This window comes from Crassostrea angulata, chromosome 2 (genome assembly GCF_025612915.1).
Source record: "Crassostrea angulata isolate pt1a10 chromosome 2, ASM2561291v2, whole genome shotgun sequence".
In the NCBI taxonomy this organism is placed as follows: Eukaryota; Metazoa; Mollusca; class Bivalvia; order Ostreida; family Ostreidae; genus Magallana; species Magallana angulata.
This window is the reverse complement of record NC_069112.1, coordinates 29,303,503-29,329,181: the sequence shown is the minus strand read 5'-3', so window position 1 is coordinate 29,329,181 and position 25,679 is coordinate 29,303,503. Positions and strand designations below refer to the sequence as shown.

Here is a 25,679-nt window from a genome sequence, read left to right as displayed (position 1 = left end):
ATTAATAAAGTGAAATCTACACTTTGTTGCAAAGTATTGTCAGTAGTGAACTCTCTTTGTACATGTTAAAAACTGGTATTGGTGAAATCAACCGGAATTTTCAAAACATGGCTAAGTATATGCAAGAAAGTAATCAATGAAGAGTTGAAAAATCGATAAAGCTTCAAAGAAAGTTGATACATGAAATATAAATTTCAAACATTGCCTCATTATCCAAGAGAAAATGATAATTACTGAATTTGAAGTTTCTTTTAAGTAAAAACCTAATATATGTGATTTTTATAATACGTTTCAATGAATCGTGAACGAAATAAATTTATCAATATTTACTTTGTAACAGTTTGAAAAAGTTAAATATGTTTTTGGTTACAAAAAGAACTTGTTTATGTTCTGTTTTGCTTCGATCAACCGAACATTAATTATTTCCTGTTCTAATAAAAAAAAACACATTCTATAGGATAGACGTACATGTAGTTAACCATTTATTAAGCTACAAATGGCACACAAGTCCTTAGGAGGGCAGGTCAACTTCCATAATGAAATTAGTCCCAACGCTTATTTATCTCTAAATAAAACTAAATTTTATATTAATAAAAAAAAGTTAACTTGGTAACTTGTCAGTCGTGTGACTAACTAATCTCGAATGATTACTATGACCGATTTCTGGATTTAAATACCCAAGAACCGAGTACCCATAAATCTCTACGACCTGCAGCTATATCATTTTCAAAGTAGCTTATAACGCCTGATCTGATTGTTTAACAAGCCGGGTGTAATTTTCCGTACACTTGCTGAAGCCGGATGTAAACAAAATGCGAAGTCCCAATGCAAGTCTTGTTTACATCTTTTTTCAAAATAATGTAACGATAAATGAAGTAAATGAGTAATGACTTATCAAAATCCCTATTTCCCAATATTGTATCTATTGGTATAAATAAATGATTTTCAGCACAACTTCAATTATAATTTGGCTCTTTCTATCAAACTTATTTCAATTGTGCAACAATATAATTTTAGAATTTGTATCACATAGGAAATAAATTCGTTATCCAGGTCCAACCAAAGGTGTACGGGGATGTATTCCATACATGTTTGGAATACAACCTTAGGTAAATCCCTGTACACCCTTCATTGGACATGGATAACCAATGATACCAATCTGCCCTGCATAAAAATGTATAAAACTAAAACGAAAACGCTAGTGCATGCATATTTATTCGCATATTTGGAATCAAATTGTCAGATTTAAAGTATATGGTATCTGCTCCATCGCTTACTAGCCCTACACTTTTCGCCATGACATTAAATATTCAAACTGCGTCCGTTGAATGTTATTTCCTTCAAAACTAAAATTGCGTCAAATTGTTTTATTATGCCCCCCTTCGAAGAAGGGAGGGCATATTGCTTTGCTGCTGTCGGTCGGTCGGTCCACCAACAGTTTCCGTTCATTTTCTTTGCAAAGGATGAACAAATTAAAAAGAAATTTGGTATACAGGTTTATCATGATAATATCTAGGTCAATTACGATGGGTACGATCGAGCAATTTTCGACAGAGTTATGGCCTTTGGACGTAGAAAAATTCCAATTATTTGCAGTGTTCGCTCATTTTCTTCACAGAGGATACACATATTGAAATGAAATTTAATATACAGGTTTATCATGATAATCATGATAATATCTAGGTCACATTCGATATTGGGTACGATCGAGCAATTTTTGGCAGAGTTATGGCCTTTTGGCGTAGAAAAATTAATATACAGGTTTATCATGATAATATCCAGGTTAGGTTCGATATTGGGTACGATCGAGCAATTTTCGACATTGCTCTTGGACGTAGGAAAATTCGAGTTATTTGCAGTTTCCGCTCATTTTCTTCGCATAGGGTGCACATATTGATATTTTGTATAAATAATATCTAGGTCAAGTTTGAATTTGGGTATGATAGAGCAATTTCCGACAAAGTTATGGCCCTTGAACTTAGAAAAATTCCAGTTATTTGCAGTTTACGTTCATTAGTCCCCTGCTGGTTTTACCGGAGGGGACAATAGCTTTCCTCTGCGTCCGTCAGTCCGTTCGTCCGTCTGTTTGTCCCACTTCAGTTTCCAAACTTTTTTTCATAATGTGTTTGAGGAATAATATGAGATTTGCTGAACAGCTTCAAAATTTCTAACTACAGATTAAGATTACACGTTTGTTTGTCTGGTTGACATATTTTCGTGAAAATTGATTTTTTATGTGAGCTTTTCTGATCACAATTTGTCCGTTGTCTTTCGTCGTTGTTGTCGTCGTCGTCGTCGTTGTATATTTTTCACATTTTTATCTTCTTCTCAAGAACCACTGGGCAGATTTCAACCAAATTTGGCACAAAGCACCACTAGGTAAAGGGGATTCAAGTTTGTTCAAATGAAGTGCCACGCCCTCTTTAAAGGGGAGATAATTGAGAATTATTGAAAATTTGTTGGTATTTTTCAAAAATCTTCTGATGAAAAACTATTAGGCCAGAAAAGCTCAAATTAAAATGGAAGCATTCTCAGGAAGTGTAGATCCAAATTTGTTCAAATCATGGTCCCCATGGGTAGGGTGGGGCCACAAAAGGGGGATCAAGTTTACATAGGAATATATAGAGAAAATCTTTAAAAATCTTCTCTTCAAAAACAATTAGGCCAGAATAGCTCAAACTTGTGTGGAGGCATCCTCAGGTAGAGTAGATTCAAGTTTGTTCAAATCATGGTCCCCGGGGATAGGGAGGGGTCACAAGAAGGGGGTCAAGTTTTACATAGGAATATATAGAGAAAATCGTTAAAAATCTTCTCCTCAAAAACTATTAGGCCAGGAAAGCTCAAATTTGATTGGAAGCTTCCTCAGATAGAGTAGATTCAAGTTTTTTCAAATCATGGTCCCCGGGGGTAGGGAGGGGCCACAAAAGGCGGATCAAGTTTTACATAGGAATATATAGAGAAAATCTTTAAAAATCTTCTTCTCAAAAACTATCAGGCCAGAAAAGCATAAATTAAAATGAGAGCATCCTCAGGTAGTGTAGATTCAAGTTTGTTCAAATCATGGTCCCCGGGGGTAGGGAGTGGCCACAAGAAGGGGATCAAGTTTTACATAGGAATATATAGAGAAAATCTTCTCAAAAACTATTCGGCAAGAAAAGCTGAAATCAAAATGGGAGCATCCTTAGGTAGTGTAGATTCAAGTTTGTATAAATCATGATCCCCGGGGGTGGGGTGGGGCCACAATTGGGAGATCAAGTTTTACAACGGAATATATAGAGAAAATCTTTAAAAATCTTCTTCTCAAAAACTATTAGGCCAGAAAAGCTCAAATTAAAATGGAAGCATCCTCAGGTAGTGTAGATTCAGGTTTGTTCAGATCATAGTCCCCGGGTGTAGGGTGGGGCCACAATGGGGGGATCAATTTTTTACAAAGGAATATATAGAGAATTTTTTTAGAAATCTTCTTCTCAAAAACTATTAGGCCAGGAAAGCTCAAATTTGAGTGGAAGCATCCTCAGAAAGTGTAGATTCAAGTTTGTTCAAATCATGGTCCCCGGGGAGGGGGTGGGGCCACAAGAGGGGGATCAATGTTTACATAGGAATATATAGAGAAAATCTTTAAAAATCTTCTGGGAAAGTTTTCGGTCCAAAACTCAGTTACTAGTGTGAAAGCACAGGTTATGCAGATTTATGTTTGATGAAACCATGAATCCCTAAAGAAAAGTGGGGCCACGAAATGGGAGGGGGGGGGTATATAGGAATAGAGAAAAATCTTCTTACAGTTACAACAACAAAAGGGGCTTGGTATTTACCAAAATATAAGAGGTGGATAAAATTGGCAGATTTTCAATCTTTTATGTAAGATCTACTGTACTCAGTTGTCAGGATATTTTGATACTGTGATGCTTATTTGATCAGAATTAAGGCAATTGATGCTCAGGTGAGCGATGTGGTCCCTGGGCCTCTTGTTTTAATGTTTGGGTTCGTTACCGAGTTCGGTGTGTATTGTATATACGAGGAAAATATGTAGTCAGTAATAACATCATGCATTATTTGTATCATTCCTTTTATTGTTTCTAACAAACAAGTAAGTTCTGTAAAATAGTGTCAAGCATTGTGTTGTAAATTAATTTAATAGACAGGTTTTTTAGCTCACCTGAGCTGAAAGCTCAAGTGAGTTATTCTGATCACATTTTGTCTGTCGTCCGTCTGTCTGTCTGTCCGTCCGTCCGTCTGTCTGTCCGTAAACTTTTCACATTTTCAACATCTTCTCAAGAACTACTGGGCCAATTTAAACTAAACCTGGCACAAATCATTCTTAGGCAAAGGGGATTCAAAGTTGTGAAAATTAAGGGCCACACTCGTTTTCAAGGGGAGATAATTAGAAATTAATGAAAAATTTCGAGAAATTTTCAAAAATCTTCTTGTCAAGAACCAGAGAGCCAGGAAAGCTGAATCTTGTGTGGAAGCATCCTCAGGTAGTGTAGATTCAAAGTTGTGAAATTCATGACCCCCGGGGGTAGGGTGGGGCCACAATGGGGGGTCGAAGTTTTACATAGGAATATAAAGAGTAAATCTTTAAAAATCTTCTTCTCAGAAACCAGAAAGCCAGGAAAGCTGAAACTCGTGTGGAAGCATCCACAGTTAGTGTAGATTCAAAGTTGTGAAAATCATGACCCCCAGGGGTAGGGTGGGGCCACAATGGGGGGTCGAATTTTTACATAGAAATATATATAGTAAATCTTTAAAAATCTTCTTCTCAGAAACTAATCAGCCAGGAAAGCTGAAACTTGTGTGGAAGCATCCTGAGGTAGTGTAGATTCAAAGTTGTGAAAATCATGACCCCCAGGGGAAGGGTGGGGCCACAATGGGGGGTCGAAGTTTTACATAGGAATATATAGAGTAAAGCTTTGAAAATCTTCTTTTCAGAAACTAATCAGCCAGGAAAGCTGAAATTCGTGTGGAAGCAACCCCAGGCAGTGTAGATTCAAAGTTGTGAAATTCATGATCCCTGGGGGTAGGGTGAGGCCACATTGGGGGGGTCGAAGTTTTACATAGGAATATTTAGAGTAAATCTTTAAAAATCTTCTTCTCAGAAACTAAACAGCCAGGAAGCTGAAACTTGTGTGGAAGCATCCTCAGGTAGTGTAGATACAAAGTTGTGAAAATCATGACCCCCAGGGGTAGGGTGAGGCCACATTGGGGGGGGGGGGGTGTTAAAGATTTACAAAGGAATATATAGAGTAAATCTTTGAAAATCCTCTTCTCAAAAACTAATCAGCCAGGAAAGCTGAAACTTATGTGGAAGCATCCTCAGGTAGTGCAGATTCAAAGTTGTGAAAATCATGACCCCTGGGGGTAGGGTGGGGCACAATGGAGGGTCGAAGTTTTACATAGGAATATATAGAGTACTTCTCAGAAACTAATCAGCCAGGAAAGCTGAAACTTCGCGGGGGTGTTAAGGAAGCATATGGACTATTTAGCGTCTTATTTTGACTGTTATATTCAAAATCGTGAAATTAATTATTTTGAATAAGATCAAAGACTTAGTATTATCCTTTAAAATAGATGTCAGTTCAATAAAATTGGGTAGTACATAACTGCCACATTGGTGCATTATCACGTGACAACTATAAATAGCTTACGTATATTCCTTAACATAAAATGAGATAGAACAACACTACCCCGCGGTTTCAAAAATAAAATAAACATACCAAGTGAAAGCAAAACATCTCAGTTTAATCAAAACCGCTGCTAGAATCCTATGTTTTTCCTTATTAAAAAGTTATTCATCCGGTTTTCGTTAAACCTTCCCAACTTTTATATAGTTTGCACGGAAAACGGCAAATTGCATCAAAACAACACACAACATGGGATTCTAGTAGCACTTTTCAATTTAAGCATTGATCAAACTAACGATACGTATAAAATTTCAAGTTCAATATATACGGGGTAGTGTTGTTCTAGTCGGATTTTTATATCATAAACAACGACAGAGGAAAGCCTGGCCGAGAAATAAAAGTGAATTTACATACCTTTTAGCGAATGATTGATAAAATTAACGTCTCCCCCAGTTTTCTAATGTTCAATTCTCAATAAATCACACCACAATACTTTATTTGAGTTCTTAGATTAGTTATATTTTGAATATGTTCACAATGCTTTCCGATCAAATTCACACGACATTCAACTTTTAGTCATGACGTCATCAATGTGTAAATCTTAGTAATACAAATTAATTTCTGGAAAAAAAATTGTCTTCAGTATTTTTTATTTGTTTTTGATCTACGTTTAGTTGCTTAGATATTTGAGTATGTACATAATAATTAAGATTTGTGATTTCACAGAATTACATGTAACTCAGATTCCATATGCTTCCTTAACACCCCCGCGTTGTGTGGAAGCATCCTCAGGCAGTGTAGATTCAAAGTTGTGAAAATCATGATCCCTGGGGGTAGGGTGAGGCCACATTGGGGGGGGGGGGTGTTAAAGTTTTACATAGAAATATAGAGTAAATCTTTGAAAATCTTCTTCTCAGAAACTAATTAGCCAGGAAAGCTGAAACTTGTGTGGAAGCATCCTCAGGTAGTGTAGATTCAAAGTTGTGAAAATCATGACCCCCAGGGGTAGGGTGGGGCCACAATAGGGTGGTCGAAGTTTTACAAAGGAATATATAGAGTAAATCTTTAAAAATCCTCTTCTCAAAAACTAATCAGCCAGGAAAGCTGAAACTTCGCGGGGGTGTTAAGGAAGCATATGGACTATTTAGCGTAGGGTGGGGCCACAATGGGGGGTCAAAGTTTTACATAGGAATATATAGAGTAAATCTTTGAAAATCATCTTCTCAGAAACTAATCAGCCAGGAAAGCTGAAACTCGTGTGGAAGCATCCTCAGGCAGTGTAGATTCAAAGTTGTGAAATTCATGATCCCTGGGGGTAGGGTGAGGTACAATGGGGGGTCGAAGTTGTACATAGGAATATATAGAGTAAATCTTTAAAAATCTTCTTCTCAGAAACTAAACAGCCAGGAAAGCTTAAACTTGTGTTGAAGTATCCTCAGGTAGTGTAGATTCAAAGTTGTGAAAACATGATCCCTTGGGGTAGGGTGAGGCCACATTGGGGGGGGGGGTGTTAAAGTTTTACAAAGGAATATATAGAGTAAATCTTTTAAAATCTTCTTCACAGAAACTAATCAACCAGATGATTCTTTATAATTGTTAAGACTTTGGCTCCAGGACAATTCTTCGGCCTCACAAGAAGGTTCAGAGTTTGATGTAGCTTAATATCCCATATATAAACAATTGTAAAGGATCTTTTTGAGGACTGCAATACTCAACATGTGATATGACTATAAAATCATCCTGTTAGAAAAGGGACTAATGATTATAAACATAAGAATATCCAGGGGGGAAAATGGATTTTATTTTTACAGGATCTACATGTATTATTGTACATTGTCCAGATTGTTTGTATTATGACTTCATTAAGCTGATTTTATCATACCCATTGTTCCTCAGGTGAGCGATGTGGCCCATGGGCCTCTTGTTTTGTATTATAACAATCGGGTTCGTTACCGGGTTGGTCTGTTGATTCGGGGTACAGAAGACAGTAAAAATGATATTATGCATAACAGTGCATTGTTTTCATAAATATCTACCAGCAAATACTTAATGGACTTGGCGAAATTATAAGAGATAAAATAAAGAGTATTATTTCACCCATTTTTTATTTCATTTCTATATCAAGTATGTAGTTTGAATTTCCTCTGTTCTTTTATCTCGGATTAAAGCATAACATTTTCTTTATAATAGTTTTTAAAATAAATGTATGCTTCAAAGCTTGCATACAATAATACAAACCGGTAAGGGACGTGTATTGCTTATGCAATACTCTCAGAATGCTTGTTTTCTTTGTGGATGTTTCCAAGGAAGGGGGGCATAAGTGTTTCACAAACACTTCTTGTTTTATTAACCTTTTTGTATTAAATACAGATGTTCGATCCAAGGTATTTGGCGGCGATGCATAATGAATTCGTCCCACACCTTTTGCCATTACGTTAATTAGTCAACCCGCGTTCTTGGTTATCCTGTTCTAGAAAGTTATATCCTATTCTCCTATTTGAGTAGGTTCAACAGAGCGAGTGCTAATCAAAATTCCCATTATCACAACACAAATTTTAGCAAGCGCTTCCTCTGTTGAACATGCCTCAGAGGTCGTGCGTTGCAAGCGTTTTATACATCAACACTAAAATTGCGCATTGAAGAAACAAATTGCTGTTATAATTATTAAACGTTTGCCAAATTTTGATTTACATGTATATGTGTACTCTAAATTCCCAGTAAATATACTTAGTCTCTACGTATTCATTCAATATCATTACATTACGAGGAGATATTTTGTTGCAAACTCCAATTGACTTTGATGTGCCAAAGCATATACACCACCATACTCTCATTTTCCTATTTCGGTGTTATACCGACAATGAAAGTGGATTGTGATTTAATTTTAGGATAACTGCTTATCAAGTTAAATTCCATTGTATATGACAATCATCATATCACACATGTTGAAATACAAAAAGTGTAAGCAGTTACTTTGGTGCTGACATTTTAAGTTTATTGGCGAACGGTCTTAATTTATGAGTATAGATTAATTTCAAAGGTTTATTGTGATGTATTAACTTTAAAAGAACAATTAATTTACTTTAATACGGCTTGATATACAGTCTACGATATTTGAATGAATAAATTATATTCACAAAATGGATATTTTGAAAGGATAATAAATTGTGTGTGTGTATATATATATATATATATATATATATATATATATATATATATATATATATATATATATATACACAATATTGAATTGATTGATTTCAATCTGTCCAAATAATGGTTTTACTGTATTCGATATCCTGAATGGCAACATATTTATCTCCTTTTGACTTTTTGTAAGTAGAATGTGCACAATCTGAGTGAAAATAGACACAGTTTGTATTAAATTTTGCATTACATCAATATGCCTCGAATATGCTTTTTCTAACTTAAGAAAATCAATCTGCGAACGACGCAGTCTATATGAACAATATGATAAATTTGGGTTAGCCGAATTTCATTTATTAAATCAAAAAGTTTTATCTGTTTTCTTGTTTAATAATTGTAATCTGGTAATACCTCCCGAATTATTATGAACAAATCACTCATCTTGTATCAAAGAACTAATACCGTAAGGTTTCAGATAATTTGGTTTCATTTTCTCAATCTTTATATTGTTAAAGTCCTTTACAAGCATTATATTATGAAGGTCAAAGAAGATTAATTAGTTCATAAGCGATGTTTCTAGAGAGCACGGTCAGACCTTTTCATTTTAAATATTACATAACTTGCATATTCTCATTTAAGCTGTTGAATTTGCATCTATATATAGTCTTTGGGCTAATTTTAACCTCATATTTTCATTAATGAGTAATGTTTGTAATTATAATTTTTGTTCTTTTTACATTGCATTTATTGCAGAAAACCTCAGCAGAAAACATACAACAAAAGTATCTCAAAGTTCGACCTACTCAGACTATTATGCAACAAGAGCAAATGATGGGATTACCGCCACTAATGATGCATATTGTGCCCATACTACTCTACACAAACCATTAGCATGGTTCCAGGTTGACCTGGGACAACTCTACAACATATGGAATATAAAAATTTATTACAGAAAAGATGGTATCCCCTTTATGTCAGTTGAATCGATTAACAACACATTGTTAACCGATTCAAATTCTGTTAATTGATTTTAAAAACATAAACTTTTATTGAATGTGCAAACAAATGTTTTCAGCTGCTAGACTTTCACAAACTTAAGTACATTGTAAACGCATTTCTTTTTTTTCACCTCGTGAATATGTGTTTTTACCTTGTGAATATGTATGCAATAAATTTAATTTTTTAAGAAGGGTCTCCGATGTATTTCAAAACATCAGTCAAAAACCAAGTAGATGTAAACCTAGAACAAGTTAGGATCGTATGACCATTCCATAGAGTGACATCATATTATGTAGATAAAGTATAAAAGCATAAACATGAATTACTAACTGGATGATGTATTACCATTATGTATACATACAGTCAATACTAATAAAGCTAGAGTTACCCCTGCGAGATGAAAATCATGATGTTAAGAACTTTAATGAACCGTTCATGAAGTTTCATGATGTATTCATGACTGGTTCATAACTGGTTCATAAAGGTGTTTCATGAATTTTATTCATGAATACATTTTTAAAATGTAATTCATGAACAAATTATGAATATACAAGAATACAGGAAATACCTGGTATTCAATAGTTCTAGGTATTACCAAAACCTTGAGGGTTCAAAAACGGAGGGGGTTGAAATTTTTAACAGACACAACTTGTGTAAACCGAACGATGTTAAATCGTACGTTTCTTCAATCTCTGAAAATATAATAATGAAACTTAAGCATTTTATAATTAGTTTCATTTAAAGATATTTTTTGATTATTATAAACCAAAAAAAAGGTTAAAAAAAATTATTTCACCAAATGAAAGAGTCTCAGAATACACAGTCAACGAGTTGTTTTGATTCTCTTACGTCACTTCCGCCCAGTGAGTACGCATTTTGAATGAAAGCACACGGATCTTCATCATGAGCGATGGATTAATTAAGCATGGAACATGCAAGAAGATAATGCAGCAGGTGTAGTTCAAAGCAATGGTATTAAAGGTAATATAGTATGTATACATGTATATTGAAATAACTTGTATGTAATAAGGGAGTCAACACGTAAGATTAAGTTTTGTTCATTTTTTCAAACATTTTAAGATGGCGGTTTTTAATTTGTATTGAAATTCTTTTTTGACTCACTTATAAGTTTTAACTACAAAATTGATAATAAATTACTCATCTGATATACCTTAATCGGTGCAATTACAAGGTAAAGTTATATGCTGATGTCATCTGAGTTAATACAAATTCTTTTTACTCACAGAATTATGCAGTGAAACCAGAATATTTGACAGCCCTAAAGATAGTGATCATTGAACATAAATTTCAGTAAGTAATGAATAAATGCTATTGCAAGTAATTGAAAATTTCTAATAGAATGACCAGTATCATTTACTTATTTGAAAACAGTTATAGTTTCATCGTAATTAATTTAAGAAGTATTTTATTCAAGTATATAGATACATTAAAATGGATTGAACAGCAGGCATATTATGCCTATTTATGTTTTCTCCTGAATTTTTCTTCTTGTATTCTTGTTTCATCTTGTTTTGTTTTTCTGCGATATCACTTTTTCTAGGGTAAGCACTCTCATTCTTAAACTCTAGTGCAATTTCAGCATTATCATTTGATAAAAATATTTGAAATATAAATCTAATTAGATGATTGAATGATTAGTTGATGTTCCAAATGTTTTAAACGACATGTCATAATTATACTGCTATTTGTTATATTATTTTTGTACAGTACAGAGGTACAACTCTTCTGCCACCGAAGGGGCTATATGTGAAGCCTGAAGAATTGCCACCAAGAAGTATTCTCACCAAGACACTCTGGGTTTGTAGAAAATAATCATTTAAAGAATGGAGCATTTTACCTACCATGCAGTAAATGCACATTGCACTATATGTAATACAAGTGAATTCAACATGAGCAAAGGTAAGGAAGATGCAACAAAGGAAGATTTCATAAAGAACATATTGATAGTTATCAACTAGTAATAAGTTGTCGCTTATATTTCAAATCATTGCATATTGGTATGTCAATTCTAATATTGTAACATTTCTTTCAAGCTAATGAGTTAGTAATGATATCATTACCTGTTGTTTTTTAAAACAACTTTATTAAACTTGCTGATTATTTAAAGTGATAGCCAGTACATAAGAATTATGTGTTACTAAAGATATTGTCTCATTATTCTTCAATTTATTATAATAAAGTATTTTATATTTGATTTTGTAGGAGATTTTACCTTTTAATATACAAAATGTAGAAGGTAAGAATTTTCATGAATAGTTCATGAATTTTATTTATGAATTATTCACGAATAAAATTCATAATGATATTCATGAACAGTTCATGAAGATTCATTAAACTTATTCATGAACAGTTCATGAAGATCCGATGAACTTATTATTGGACATTCATCAAATGATGAAGCTCCATGAATATAACTGTTCATGAATTATTCATGAAAAAGTATGTTCATGAATATTCATCAACATTTTCTCATGAACAAAATTTCATGACGTTAAATGAATATAATTCATGAATCATTCAAGAGAAAATCATGAATTGTTCATGATCATCTCGCAGGGGTAAAACCTTACAATTAGATCACAACCCTATGATATGTCAAACGTTTTCAGCCTTACTTGTAGACAGTTTGTCTATATACATAATTGATACATGTAAAGAAAGTAACAATTACATATATCAACCCCCTCAATGTTATGAACTAGCACATCGAATTACATATCTAGAGTATTTACTTACTGGTTTGACTATAGTATTTCAGTATTTCCTAGGAGAGTATCGACAACCTCTCACTGAAAATCACTTTGAATAACCCGATCATGAACAATGTAGCCGGAACAATGATTTACTTTCTAAATCATAGAATCCGTCTTAAGATAACTATAGACAAACGTAGATTCCGGAATACCACGTGTGTAACTAATATGTTATTTCAAATGTAAAGGATTAAATTTTTTTATCGCTTTTCATATGGAATATTGCTTTAAAAGTGACCGCGTGTATAAGTTACTTTGACAACATATACATGTCAATCCGTCACAATGAGCCAAAGGAAATATCGACAAAAAACAAAAGATTCACAATTGTGCACTTGACTACAAATACACCACCACTGCAGTACAAATTGCAAACGAATGGGCGATTTTACATATATATATATATATATATATATATATATATATATAATATATATATATATATATATATATATATATATATATATATATATATATATATATATATATATATATATATCACTTACTCGAATGTTAGATGTCACAAAGTTGTTTTAAATTGATGATATTGTCATTTTGAAGTTCTGACTTTCCATGTTTGAATATATGAAATAATGATTAGGTGCCTTTAAATAGTCACCTTTTCAGATAAGAGATACATGCATTATTATAACAAGTATTCCTTTTCAAGGAATGATCGGCATTAAACAGCATTGGTCAGCTCTGTTTATATTATATACGCTACATGCAGTAAATTAAATATAGCACTGTTTTTATTGATTTCCAAAATGGCAAGGCATGAATGAGCTTTACTTTTAGTAGGCAAATTATACTTCCGACTAATATTCTTACGCATATGTGAAAAAAAGTGGTTTGAATCACTATGTATGTAACTATATGTTTTATTTTCGGGGTAAACGGATAAGATTACCGTTTTAGTAATCTACGTCTAATTAAAGATTTGAATAAGGTTGTCATTGCATAGACATTAAAATACTGCAAGGCGCAATGCGTGCGCAAATAGTTAAATTTGCCGAATGCCTCATATGGACACAACTGTGGTCGGCCGAAGCCGATCACAAAAAAAATTACGAAACAGTATATATTATATTTTAAATGTTTTAACATTTTGTCACGGGTTATTGATTTCAATCCTTATCGTCTTATTTTATCCAGTATTTTTCTGTGCATGCATAACATGAATGGCACTTTTTGAATGACTTTGTGGTCGCACCGACCAGAAAGTACGGGAGATGTCAACTAAGACATCATACAAAACAACAAGTCGTCGAAAATTCTCCAAATAAAAGTAATTCCCAATAGTTATGGGTACGAACACAATAAACTACATTAAAAATTATTATGCGAGCAACTTTGTAGTCAAACAAGTCCAATTAACAATGATCATAAATTTAAACAACTAACTAATCGCGGTGCACTTGTCGAATTGACGTCATACTGTAAATTTTGACGCATATTTTGTGTAGAGAGAGGCGGATCAATCAATGTTTTAACATAAAGAATTATAACAATTTGAAAGCTCTGAACGAAATTCAACAAAACCGGAAGTGTTTATGACGCTTGACAAAGGGCAAGGTCTCGGATCGCAATCTGAGGTCAAGGTCAATAAATTGTTCTTAACAATTTTAAAACTAGGTGAAAATAAATCACCCTGACTACAAGACAAATGAATGTGCTTATTTCATACTGTATAGTAAATGTTTTATAAAATGTGAACACTTAGAATTTTTGTTGAGTATACATTTTTTGTTTAAGCAGTTTTTTTAAGGTGGAAGTGGTCTTCTTCGTAAATTTTTACCAACTGACATATATTTTCTGTGTCATCTTGACGTCAAATAAACTCCAATACAATATCTATGACTTGGCAAATATAATTGTACTACATGTATCTCCGTATCTTAACTCACACATTAGTGAAATTTGCACGATTTCACTAATCAGCTGTAATTAGATTTTTTCCTTGCATTGTTAAGGAGAGAAAATAAGTTGGTTTTAGCTGTATCATTCAAATATTCTTTATATTTTTTAAATAGGTGATGAATTGTCATCTTGGAAGCAATATCGGTTCAGACAATTTTACCTAGACGTATCAAACTCATCAGCAATGCAGACAACAACGTTACAGAGGACTCGCTGTTACACTGACAATACGACTGCCCCAGCATTACCTCCAAACATAATAGACATACCATGTAATCACACAGCTAGATACGTCATTGTGGAGACAGCGTACGACGCACCTGAAGATGATAAATATGGTGTACATGGGGCAATCCTTGAAATCTGTGAAATAGAAATATATGGTATTCAAATGCAAAAAATAATAATAACACCTGTAAATAATCTGAAACAAATCACGATAAGCAGAACTGTATCGTTAATATTTAAATCCAAAAATGCTCTGCATTTCATATATCACACATATCAAATCTCATCATATCACCACTGGATGAAAAATCAAGTTTCAGCAAAACTGAAACTATATGGAAACCTTGCTGAAACTTGAAGTTGAAGTTTCATGTATAGTTTCCGCAATGCGGAAACCATTATATCGATTTAGCAAGTATCCGTTAGGTTTCAGTCAGCAGAAACTTTAGTCTAAGATTCCTGATGGTTTCCGCAATGCGGAAACTAAATTTGAATCGTGTGAATAGTTGTGTAAATTATTAGGGAAATATCAATCAGTTTCAGAACATTTCCGCTAGGTTTCAGTATGCTGAAACTTTAAGTTAAGATTCCTGATGGTTTCCGCAATGCGGAAACTACATTTGAATCATGTGAATAGTTGTGTAAATTATTATGGAAATATCAATCAGTTTCAGAACATTTCCGCTAGGTTTCAGTATGCTGAAACTTTAAGTTAAGATTCCAAATGGTTTACGCATTGCTGAAACTATTACTAAAATTGATTTGAGTTTAATAGTGATATCATTTATTTTCAACAGGTTTAAGTTTAATTCTAGTCTAATGATAATGAATCCGTACATACTAAAATGTATAGTAAGGTTTCAGCGTGACTGATGAAATCATTAATCTGAGATACTCGGGCACGTGTATACATGTGTATACATTCTTTGTCCAGGTGACCTCCTCTGTGATTTTCCTGTATAATCTGTGTGGATTGCAGGGTTTTTTCTGTCAGGAGTGAACAAAAGACTGTTACATAACATATACACAGTACGAAGCGTGAGTTTATAACTGGAGCCCGGCGGGAATTTTTTTTTTCAATTTGTGTGTACCTGAGTTAGTAAAACTGATAAATAAATCATAATTATTTAGTAAAATTAATTAATATACCTATTTTGTAAGACTCCTTCTTAAATCATTTAGTTATCATTTGAATGAACCTTGAGGTACAGTAACTAATTAAGCATACAAGTTAAGGTAAAGTCGTTGTAAATTTTTACAAATCGTACCAAATATTCGTACAACCTGAAGTTTAGAGCTAATTCATTTCTTTTTTAATACCACGCCAACACATGTACACAGGAATTTTTTTTTGTTTTAAATTCTACAGTTGATAATAAGAAGTAAAACCCACTTGGAGTTTGAGTCTAATATAATAATTGTTTAATTATTTACATGCATTTCAGACTTAACTGCATGTATGACTGTATCATGATTCACTGGCGTCGGAAGCAAATTGAAAGGGGGGGGGGGGGGCTAGACTAATCCTCAGAATTATTGATGAAAAACCCTAAAAAACCCTAATTCCCAAAATCAAGAAAATCCTAATCCGTTGGGGGGGGGGGGGGGGTATACCTATACTATATTCTTCTTAAAATAAATTTCCCTACCCAATTTTTTTTCCCCAAAATCATGAAATTCCTAATCCGTGTCGGGGGGGGGGGGGGGGGGGGGGGGGGCTAGTATGTCTATTACTCCAACTTCTTAATCTTTCAAGGTAAATTTAGGAACGATTACATTTCCGGCGATAAAAAGTGTGGGGGGGGGGGGGGGCTATATGCCTATTGGTTAAGTCTAACTTTGCACTAAGCCCCCCCCCCCCCCCCCCCTGGTTCGACGCCTATGTGGTTCGTGCATTTCTATACTTCTTTGTATTTACTTTCTGTACTGTTAACACAGATCTTGATACATGTTTATGAAACATGCACATGTTTCTGTTATAAGATATAATAAGCATTATTTATAATTTTACTGAAGTTATACGTTATATTACAAAATCAGTTTAAAATCCAGCACTAGCCATGTGGTACACGTGATTTTAATCCCATTTTTAAAATTTGATTATACATTCGTATACATTTGATGTAGAAAGTATACCAAATAATTAAAATTATATTTTGTTTATATATCAATCCGACGTGTACGACTTACTTCCCGGCTTGTTTAACGCGTTTGTATTTTAATTTCATAAGTATTCTTAACGTACTGTTCATCGCATGACCAATCAGTGCACATGTGTAACTGTAAAATAATTGCCATCAATTCATCGTAGTTGTAAATTCACCGTACGGGTGAACGCTGTTAATTGATCGGCATCTAATTATATTTGTGATTTCTGTGTGTTCATGCAGAACCTGCTCTCTGATGAACATAATATTTTCACACCTCTATATTTTGAATAAGAATATGACCGTGCTTAGAATCGCGGTGAAAATTGGACAAGTCAAGAATAACTTCCCAGCAGGGACGTATATACTAGTATATACGTCCCTGTTCCCAGTAAACTATATATGGCTCTATCATATTTAGTTTGGCAAAATCATCAGTACATGTAAATAAATATACAAATGTCTGATTAAAACTTGCTTAGTTTCATTAGACATTTGTAAACAAACGGTTGGCCATTTTTTTTTGTTAATCACGTGTTACAAATACAATTGTAACAAACACACGCCAATACTTTGTCGTATTTAACCAGGAAATACTGACTCCGACAGTTCTTATTTTAAATAAATATACATGTAAAAAGTATACTATTCGGTAAAAATGATAATTTTGATTAAACATTATTCATTTTAAACTATCCCAAGATGCACTTTTCCAAGATTTAGCGGGTTCTGATTGGTCAGTATTGGCGCACTTTATGATTCCGAGCGAATGTTAAAATGGACAAGAAGGTGCTGTTGTAAAATGGAGAATTGAGAAGCATTAATAGCCTCTACAACAAGGAAATAATACAGGAACGAAGAACTCATGTCAAGGTAACTTAATACACAATATAGATACTCCCAATAACATTTTCAAGGCTCTTATTTATCTCTCATTTGTAAATGAGATCTCGCGCCATCAAATCAAGATGGCGTCATTTTTTCAAACTTGATTCGGCGTTTTAATTTTTATTACCGTATCTCTTTTAAATATACGTTTTGACCAAGTTAACCATTAACCAACTTTATATGCATGATAATCAAGATTATCCAGGGTATACACATATATAATTATATAAACGTCCCTAATACATGAATGCTTGGTTGGTAAACAAGACGAACAATTAATCTTTCGCACATTATACAATTTAAAAACTCTAAATGTAACGAAAAAAATTTATTAATTAAATCCGGAAAATGAAATCTTTCACGTTTTTCTTTTTCAGCATTGACAGCATACAAAGTCAATGTTTCCGGTGATTAGGTGCATCCTCTGTTCGGTGATTAGGGTGAATGTTTTGACCAGCTGGACGATGTGAACGCAAGGTATTGCTTTGAAATTGATTATTTTCACCATCAACTTATGTACATGTGTTGGATGTTTATAATTTACTGTAGTAATTTTTGGGAAATCCAGGTCTAAGTTCTTGAAAAGGAGGTTGATGGGGGGGGGGGGGTGAAACACACTTATTGTTGATAAGTTTTTCCATTGTTCAACAAACAATAATTGAATCAAAATAAAAATAACATAGCTTCAAACATAAAATGAAACATTTTAGACCAGATATTTCTGTAGTCATTATATGACATAGCTTAAACAGCAACTGGCAACTGCATAGTAGCTTCTGTATTCAGAATTTTATTCAGAATGCTTTTATTACATGTTAGGCTGAATGACTTATGTTAATTGTTTAAAAATCTAAATGAAACTTTATTATTCATGTTTATGATAAATAGAACAGACATAAAGTACAGCCCAGTGAAAGGAACAAGTTCACCGCAAGAAGAAGAATTTTAATGCTACCACTGTCCAGAACTACTAAGTCTCCTGTAGCCATGATGTGATCATATGAGTGCTTCACCGGTCTGGACAATGCTCGAAAGTCCCCCAAAAAGGCCTATTTCCATAAACTACGACTCGGGTTACATCAACAACAGCCATTTAGGACACTCCTTATTGATTCGAATGGACACATCTCTACGACCCGACTAAACCTGTGCAGAACAAGACTTTTTAACTGTAAAGTATTCTCATTTCAAAAAACCTATAAACTATAAAAGTACTTTTTTTTATATGATCAAATACCAGTATATTACAATGTCTGTCTGTAAGCTAGAATCTTAGAAAATCACATGGTTTAGACTTATTAAATGATTGATTAGACCTTGCAGATATTAACTTTCATTTTCTTAAATAATTTGTTATATTTGCAAATATTGCATAAAATATTAGACTCCAGGTAACATATATGAAATGATAAAATACACCAAACAATATTCAATTATGTCGTATATGAAAATATATAAAGACAACATATACACCATGTATTACAATTTTTATATAACAAAATTACTTGGATGGAAAGTTGTTTCCATGTGGGTTTTATTTTAATCTGTGTTATGTAACTAATATATAATTGAAATTAGCTTTTACATCATAAGTAAAATGCTGGTATTGATGAGAATTGTAAGGTGAATGATCTGTGTGATACTTTGTATTTTATACATTCATGCTACAAAAAGCAAGTACATGTACATGTAGTAATACTTGTCATATATAAACAATGTATATTTTACTTCATGTCTTGGATTTAAAAATATTAATGTAGGTAAAGTAGTGAAATGTAGGAAGGTAAACCGTGTGTAAAGAAGAATATTCATCAGGAATGAAGTGTGTTGCAATCAGCATAATTAATTAAATTTGTACATCATATTTTTGCACATGATTTGACAGACTGCTCCATTGTTAGCTTTTTATTGGCCAACAAGCTTTTCATATCTCCCTCTGGGTCATCTATTAAATACTGACAGGCTTATGATATTAAAATCTGATCAGTTGGTACATCATGGGTGAAAATGAAAAGTTCACTTTGGACTTAATGGATTATCAAAAAAAATGATATCAAATCCTGTTCTATTGTAAAACATTAGATTATATTACTAACAAAGAAAAGGTTTATCCCAACTTGTAAGTGGGTCACTTTGACCTCATTTTGGAATTTATGACATACATATTCAAATCAAATCTGGGTCATACCTCAATAGTCAACTACTATCTTGTAGTGTATTTTTTTTTTAAAGATAGATACTTTAGACTTTTCAAAAATATTTTACGGTGTACATATAACATATTCATTGTAGTTCAAAACAAATTGAGACAAGTGTATCATGTTCGTGTAACAGTGAAGTTTTCTTTGGTTATTCATGTATGTGCAATTATTTTGTAAATTGCATTCATATTTTAAAAAAAGTAAGATCTTTGTTGCATTTTTAAATTTAATCGAGATGAAAAAAAAAATACAAATGTAAAGATTTCTATGGGAGTTTTTTTCTTGTGCAATTTTATCATTTTTTAAATAAAAGTCCCTAATAAGGAAATTGCCATTTGGATGTTTCTCCATTATTGTATCTTGGCTGTATTTTATTTATTATTGGAAACAATTTCAGATTTTTGAACAAAACAAATTTGGAACTGTTTGAAATTGTTTTGTTTTTACATAAAGTAGAAACCTTGCTCAGCTTTTGTGAAAGCAAATATATAAAAAAGTTTCAGTAAGTTTCAGTTGCGGAAACCCTTTGTAAACAATATGTTTCCCAATTGTATATGGAGGTTGAAACTATGCAGAAACTTCAAGTTTCAGTAAGTATCTGTTGCGGAAACCATTTGTAAACAATATGTATCCCAAACGTATATGGAGATTGAAACTATGCAGAAACTTCAAGTTTCAGTAAGTTTCCGTTGCGGAAACCATTTGGATTCATGGACAGCCTAAGTTTCAGCACTGCGGAAACTTAATGAAACTTGAAGTTTCCGTGCTGAAACCTGTCGGAAACGTAAATTAACCTTAAGTTTCCGCAGAGTTTCCAAAGGGTTTCCGCAGCGCTGAAACCAGATATTTCATCCAGTGCACACACATGCAAACGTGCACGCATGCATTCACATACACATATACGCGTATACTATCTAACATATAGTAAAGGTAGTTAATGTCACCGTTTCTTTTCAACATACATCGATTTTCAAAAGTCATTTCATGAATTAAACTAAATGACTGACCAATATATTTTTGAAGAAAATCAATCCTTTATAATATTCAATTTTGATTAAATACTGCAAACAGAGAATTTAATTACCTTACATCAAAGCTATGTTGTATGTGATGTTAAGTGAATATGAATCGTCGTCTTATTATGAGAACGTGTAATTATAATGCCATGGAAATATCAACAAGTTAATTATATGCTGAACAACTATACATGTGTTTTTGCGTGTTTTTGTTTGATTTTTTTTCTAAAGCGGAATGTTAAGTACAATAAGACGACTATCGAAACTTTTCCATTGATTATGCTTGCAATATTAAATATTTTAGGATGTGGTACCACTTGCAAAGAAAATGTATGTAATGGCTCTGCATATTGCGTCAGTGGGTGTGTAGACGGATACTGGGGACCTGCTTGTGATTCGCAATGTCCTGCAAATTGTGGAGAACCAACATGTACTAGAACTATGGGATACTGTGTCAGTTGTAAATATGGTTATTTAGGAGATGCATGTACGTTGATCTGCCCTATGTATTGTACCGAAGGTGTCTGTGACAAAAGTAATGGCAGCTGTATTAAAGGATGTATGGCAGGACAATATGGAGACACCTGCAATAACACATGTAGTATTGGGTGTGTAGGAGGGACATGTGACCAACAGAGTGGAACCTGTAATGCTAGTTGTAAACAAAACTGGACAGGGCGTCTATGTGACGGTAAGATTTACAATAATAAAGAAACCCAAAATCACAAAAGCTAAAGACAAGTATGCCACATTTTGTGATATTTCAGTAAAAACGACAACAAGATGGTTCACAATTAAAATTTGATCTGTCCACTTATTATATTTTTTTTCTTCTAATTAACAGGATGCGATTCAAATCATTATGGACCTTCTTGTTCTTTTGTTTGCAACTCTGACTGTGTGAATGATACATGTAATGGCACTAATGGTTTCTGTACTTTGGGATGTAAGACGGGGTTCTATGGAAACAAGTGTGACAGACAATGTACTTGTTGTCCGTCAGGTTGTGACAGATTCACAGGACGATGTAATGGAGACTGTCAAAATGGTATCTTCACTTAATAAGTGACAAGGCGTTGTAAAGAGAGAGATGTATGAAAGACAGTTGTGTTTGCAATAGCTGCAAGAATAAAATGTATATAGACGCATAAGATAAGACATGTTGTAGTTGCCCTTCATGGTAATTAACTTGCTGTAATGGCACATTAAGCGTGACCATTTTTGAAAGATATTTTGTCTCCAAATTAATAACGATGTTCTATTTTTATTATTGTAAAATTGAAAAAAAAATGTCCTAATATTTTTTTTCATACTTTGTTGTAATGACTATCATATCAAATCTACCAAATTTGTTTTCATCCAGAACATGTCCTGTGATTTTTAATATAATTTTCACCATACGATTAGGTTTTTATTATATTTACAGTTAAACAGTCACAGGTACCTAGCACAGAAAATAGTTCCAGTCTATACGTAGTAATTGCAGTTCTTTGCATCAGTCTAGTCGTCAACATATGCACAATAACCTGGTATGTATATACATCTCCTACGATTTACATCTTGTACTGGTATCAAATCTATCAATAAAATATCAAACCAAAATTAAATCGCCGAACATCCAATGTTCAACAATAAAAATGTACAATAAAAAGTAATCATTTCTAATATCTGCATCTAAAACATCAAGTCCACGTTCAGATAATGTTGTCAATACAGACATTCCCCGATTAATTATAAAACTTGATTGTTTATCATACAGGATTTTAAGAAACAATGTATTCAAGAGACGAAATGAATTACAAAAGAATACGAAGAATAAAAGTAATTCTGATTTTGTTTCAACCCCCGGGATATATGATACAGCGGTGGACTATGACAAATACCAGGAATTGGGTCAACTCAGTGGACCTTCTCACTACGATCAGCTCAAAGGACCGACGACTAATTGATGGACATCCAAATAGCAATCAGAATGATACTGTGACTAATTAACGTAAAAATACAGCAATAGATTTTGTTGTTGATTTTCATTGAAAACTTGTTACAATATATAATACAAGTATATCGATTGTAAACCTTATTACTTCAATAACACGAATATGTTGATTCAGACCAAAGGTAGTTATTTGTTTTATTCACACTGAAAATGATTGAAAGTTAATACATAACATTTTGCAAGATATACATGCTTTTATATATATATATTTCAGTTAATTCATATCTGTTTGAATTTTCAGTTCATAAAAGTAATACAAAAAAATAATTGACATTTACAAGTTCTGGCGAATAACGATGGACAAAAAAAGCTTACACTAATAGATATAACAACTTATGCAAGGTGCAAGTTGTAATACAACACAAAAAGAAGGACATCAATTTCACTTCCATTCCCCTGATCTATAATACAGCGGAAGACAACGCGGGACACCAAGAATTAGGTCAACTTAGTGGACCTTATCTATACCATCAACTTTATATGATACATGTAAAACTTAACTAATGGACACCTTATGATTATCAGGATGATCTTTTGTTAAAACATGTTTTGATACGGTGGCTTTTTATGCCTGTCTAATGCCTCCATGCTGGGTTATGATCATAAAACTTTTATGACTTTACCCATTGTATTTATTCAACGTTTAGATTAATCATACAATCAGTAGACATTCTATCTTCGCAGAATCAATTCTATGTTGCTCCAACTTTTTTATGATGTTATCCATATTATACGTATCGTTTAAACATGAATTTTGAAAAAAAATTATGGAATAAGTTTTGAAATGATGAGTAGAGTCTGTTCAGACCATCTTGAATATCACAGTTCTCGTTCGTATATCTGCAATAAACATATACTGTCATATGTATATTTTAGTATACTGAGAGAAAAAAAAACCCGCAAAAGTCCGCAGACAATTGGGTAATTATTTATGGTCTAACAATTAGCATAAAAAACGTTAGCATACTACATAATATTATAACAAAAAAGTTGACAAAAAAAGAATCGTGTTCCTTAATGTGCCTTTTTAAGGGATACAATATATTGCGGTTGTAAGATGCTTTATAATAAAGTACAGTACCCATCCGTGTAAGTTACTTGTATTATATCGTCTAACAGATCAAATGTTTATATAAATATTCTTTCGATATTATTTTCTAAATATTATATTTGTCGCTAATCTAAAGGTATATTAACCTTTACAGTACAGTAAAACTTGGTTATGACCAAGTCCTAGAGACCAAAGGATTTACTTCGTTATATCTGCAATTTGTAATATCCGAATTCCTGATAATAACTATAGTAAATTCATTATATACATGGTTTTTTTTTCTCACCAGACTACATTTTTTGCTCATTGAAGCTTATAATGAAAATTCATTATTGCGATACTTTTAATAATCAGATTGTGAATTGAAGAATTTATGTGAAAATAAATTCAGCAAGTCTATTATGTTAAATGGTAGTGCAGACTTTTTATACTGTAAAGAAATCTGTTATAAACGTGTTAAATTTCGTTATTATTCACCTCTACGGGACTCAAAATCAGTTTGCTATATGCGTAAACTCGTTATATCCGAATTTGTTATAACCGCACCGTTTTCTTCTTACTAAACAAGTTCTACTGTATAAGAATACCTCGGCAATAATACAAGAATAACACAAGGTAGCACTTACCTTAATAAATGATTTTAAAAGAGCTGTTCCTTTATAATTCTATATTGACATGTGTACCCGTCTGGTTGCCAAAAATGTTCATATTAGAAACAAATACATAAATGTAAAATAATGATGAACCACTGTGGAATCATTAAATTCGTTGGAGCCAATTTTCGCGGACTGCTTAAATTTTACAGGTTCGTGGGGACGTATTTTCGTGAGTTCTCATATGCCTACAAACAGAAATATGACCTTTTTACCTTTTTATATGAATTTGTAGAGGATGCTAATTCGTGGATGAGAGGAACCAGCGAATTTTAAAAAATTGAGTCACTTCGAAATATGATTATTCGATAAGATATACCCTATTTAGTAAAAGAACGATAGTCGCGGTTAAAATGCGAACAAGTTACTTCTAATATAAGCTTGGAATTTTTTAATAGTCTTGTGATTATCTAAACGGATATAAACTCTGTGGACCATCACACTACAGTCAACTTTGAAAGCCAACAACAAGTGAACTGAAACATAATAGAAATTGAATTGATATTGTGTCGTGTTAATGTAAGAATTACTGCGGTATACATGCATGTAATTGTTGATTTTCGATTGATTTTTTTTAAAAAATATATTTAGGTATTTCTTCCTTTCAGGTGAAACACATTTCCCTCTCCTTCTCTAATTTTGTCCCGACAAGTTTCTTATCATCAGATATATTGAAACAATTATTCTTGAACATTAGCCAGATAAACCACATAACTTATAATTATTGACTTTTCAAGCACGTAGCATCGATTTTGAAAGGGGGGGGGGGGGGTAGACTCATCCAAAAAATCTTGACGAGCAAATAAAAAAAGGGGGGGGGGGGGGGAAAGTTTCCCAAAATCTTCAAAATCCTAATCCATGGGTGGGTGGGGGGGGGGGGGGGGTGGTGGGCGTAGATCTATAACTTATAACTTCGATTTTTCTTCAATTCTTTACATACTCCCAAAAACTGGGGGGGGGGGGGGGGGGGGGGGGGAGGGGGGGAGGCGACTCCATGATAATTCAATTTTTTACTATGTAAATTAACGAAAATTATTT

General features: G+C 33.2%; 1 protein-coding gene across 1 annotated transcript in view; it reads left to right on the top strand.

Annotated features, from left to right (window-relative positions):
• The window catches only part of LOC128171157 (multiple epidermal growth factor-like domains protein 11), a 28,820-nt gene extending 4,942 nt beyond the window's left edge, over positions 1-23,878 (top strand). Inside the window, exons 2-7 of the mRNA XM_052836888.1 lie at positions 9,522-9,728; positions 14,575-14,844; positions 21,246-21,632; positions 21,786-21,989; positions 22,368-22,470; positions 22,701-23,878. Of these exons, the coding sequence (XP_052692848.1) occupies positions 9,522-9,728; positions 14,575-14,844; positions 21,246-21,632; positions 21,786-21,989; positions 22,368-22,470; positions 22,701-22,890 (1,361 nt within the window). The 3' untranslated portion in view covers positions 22,891-23,878. The remainder of the gene's footprint in view (positions 1-9,521; positions 9,729-14,574; positions 14,845-21,245; positions 21,633-21,785; positions 21,990-22,367; positions 22,471-22,700) is intronic.
• The last annotated feature ends 1,801 nt before the right edge of the window (positions 23,879-25,679 follow it).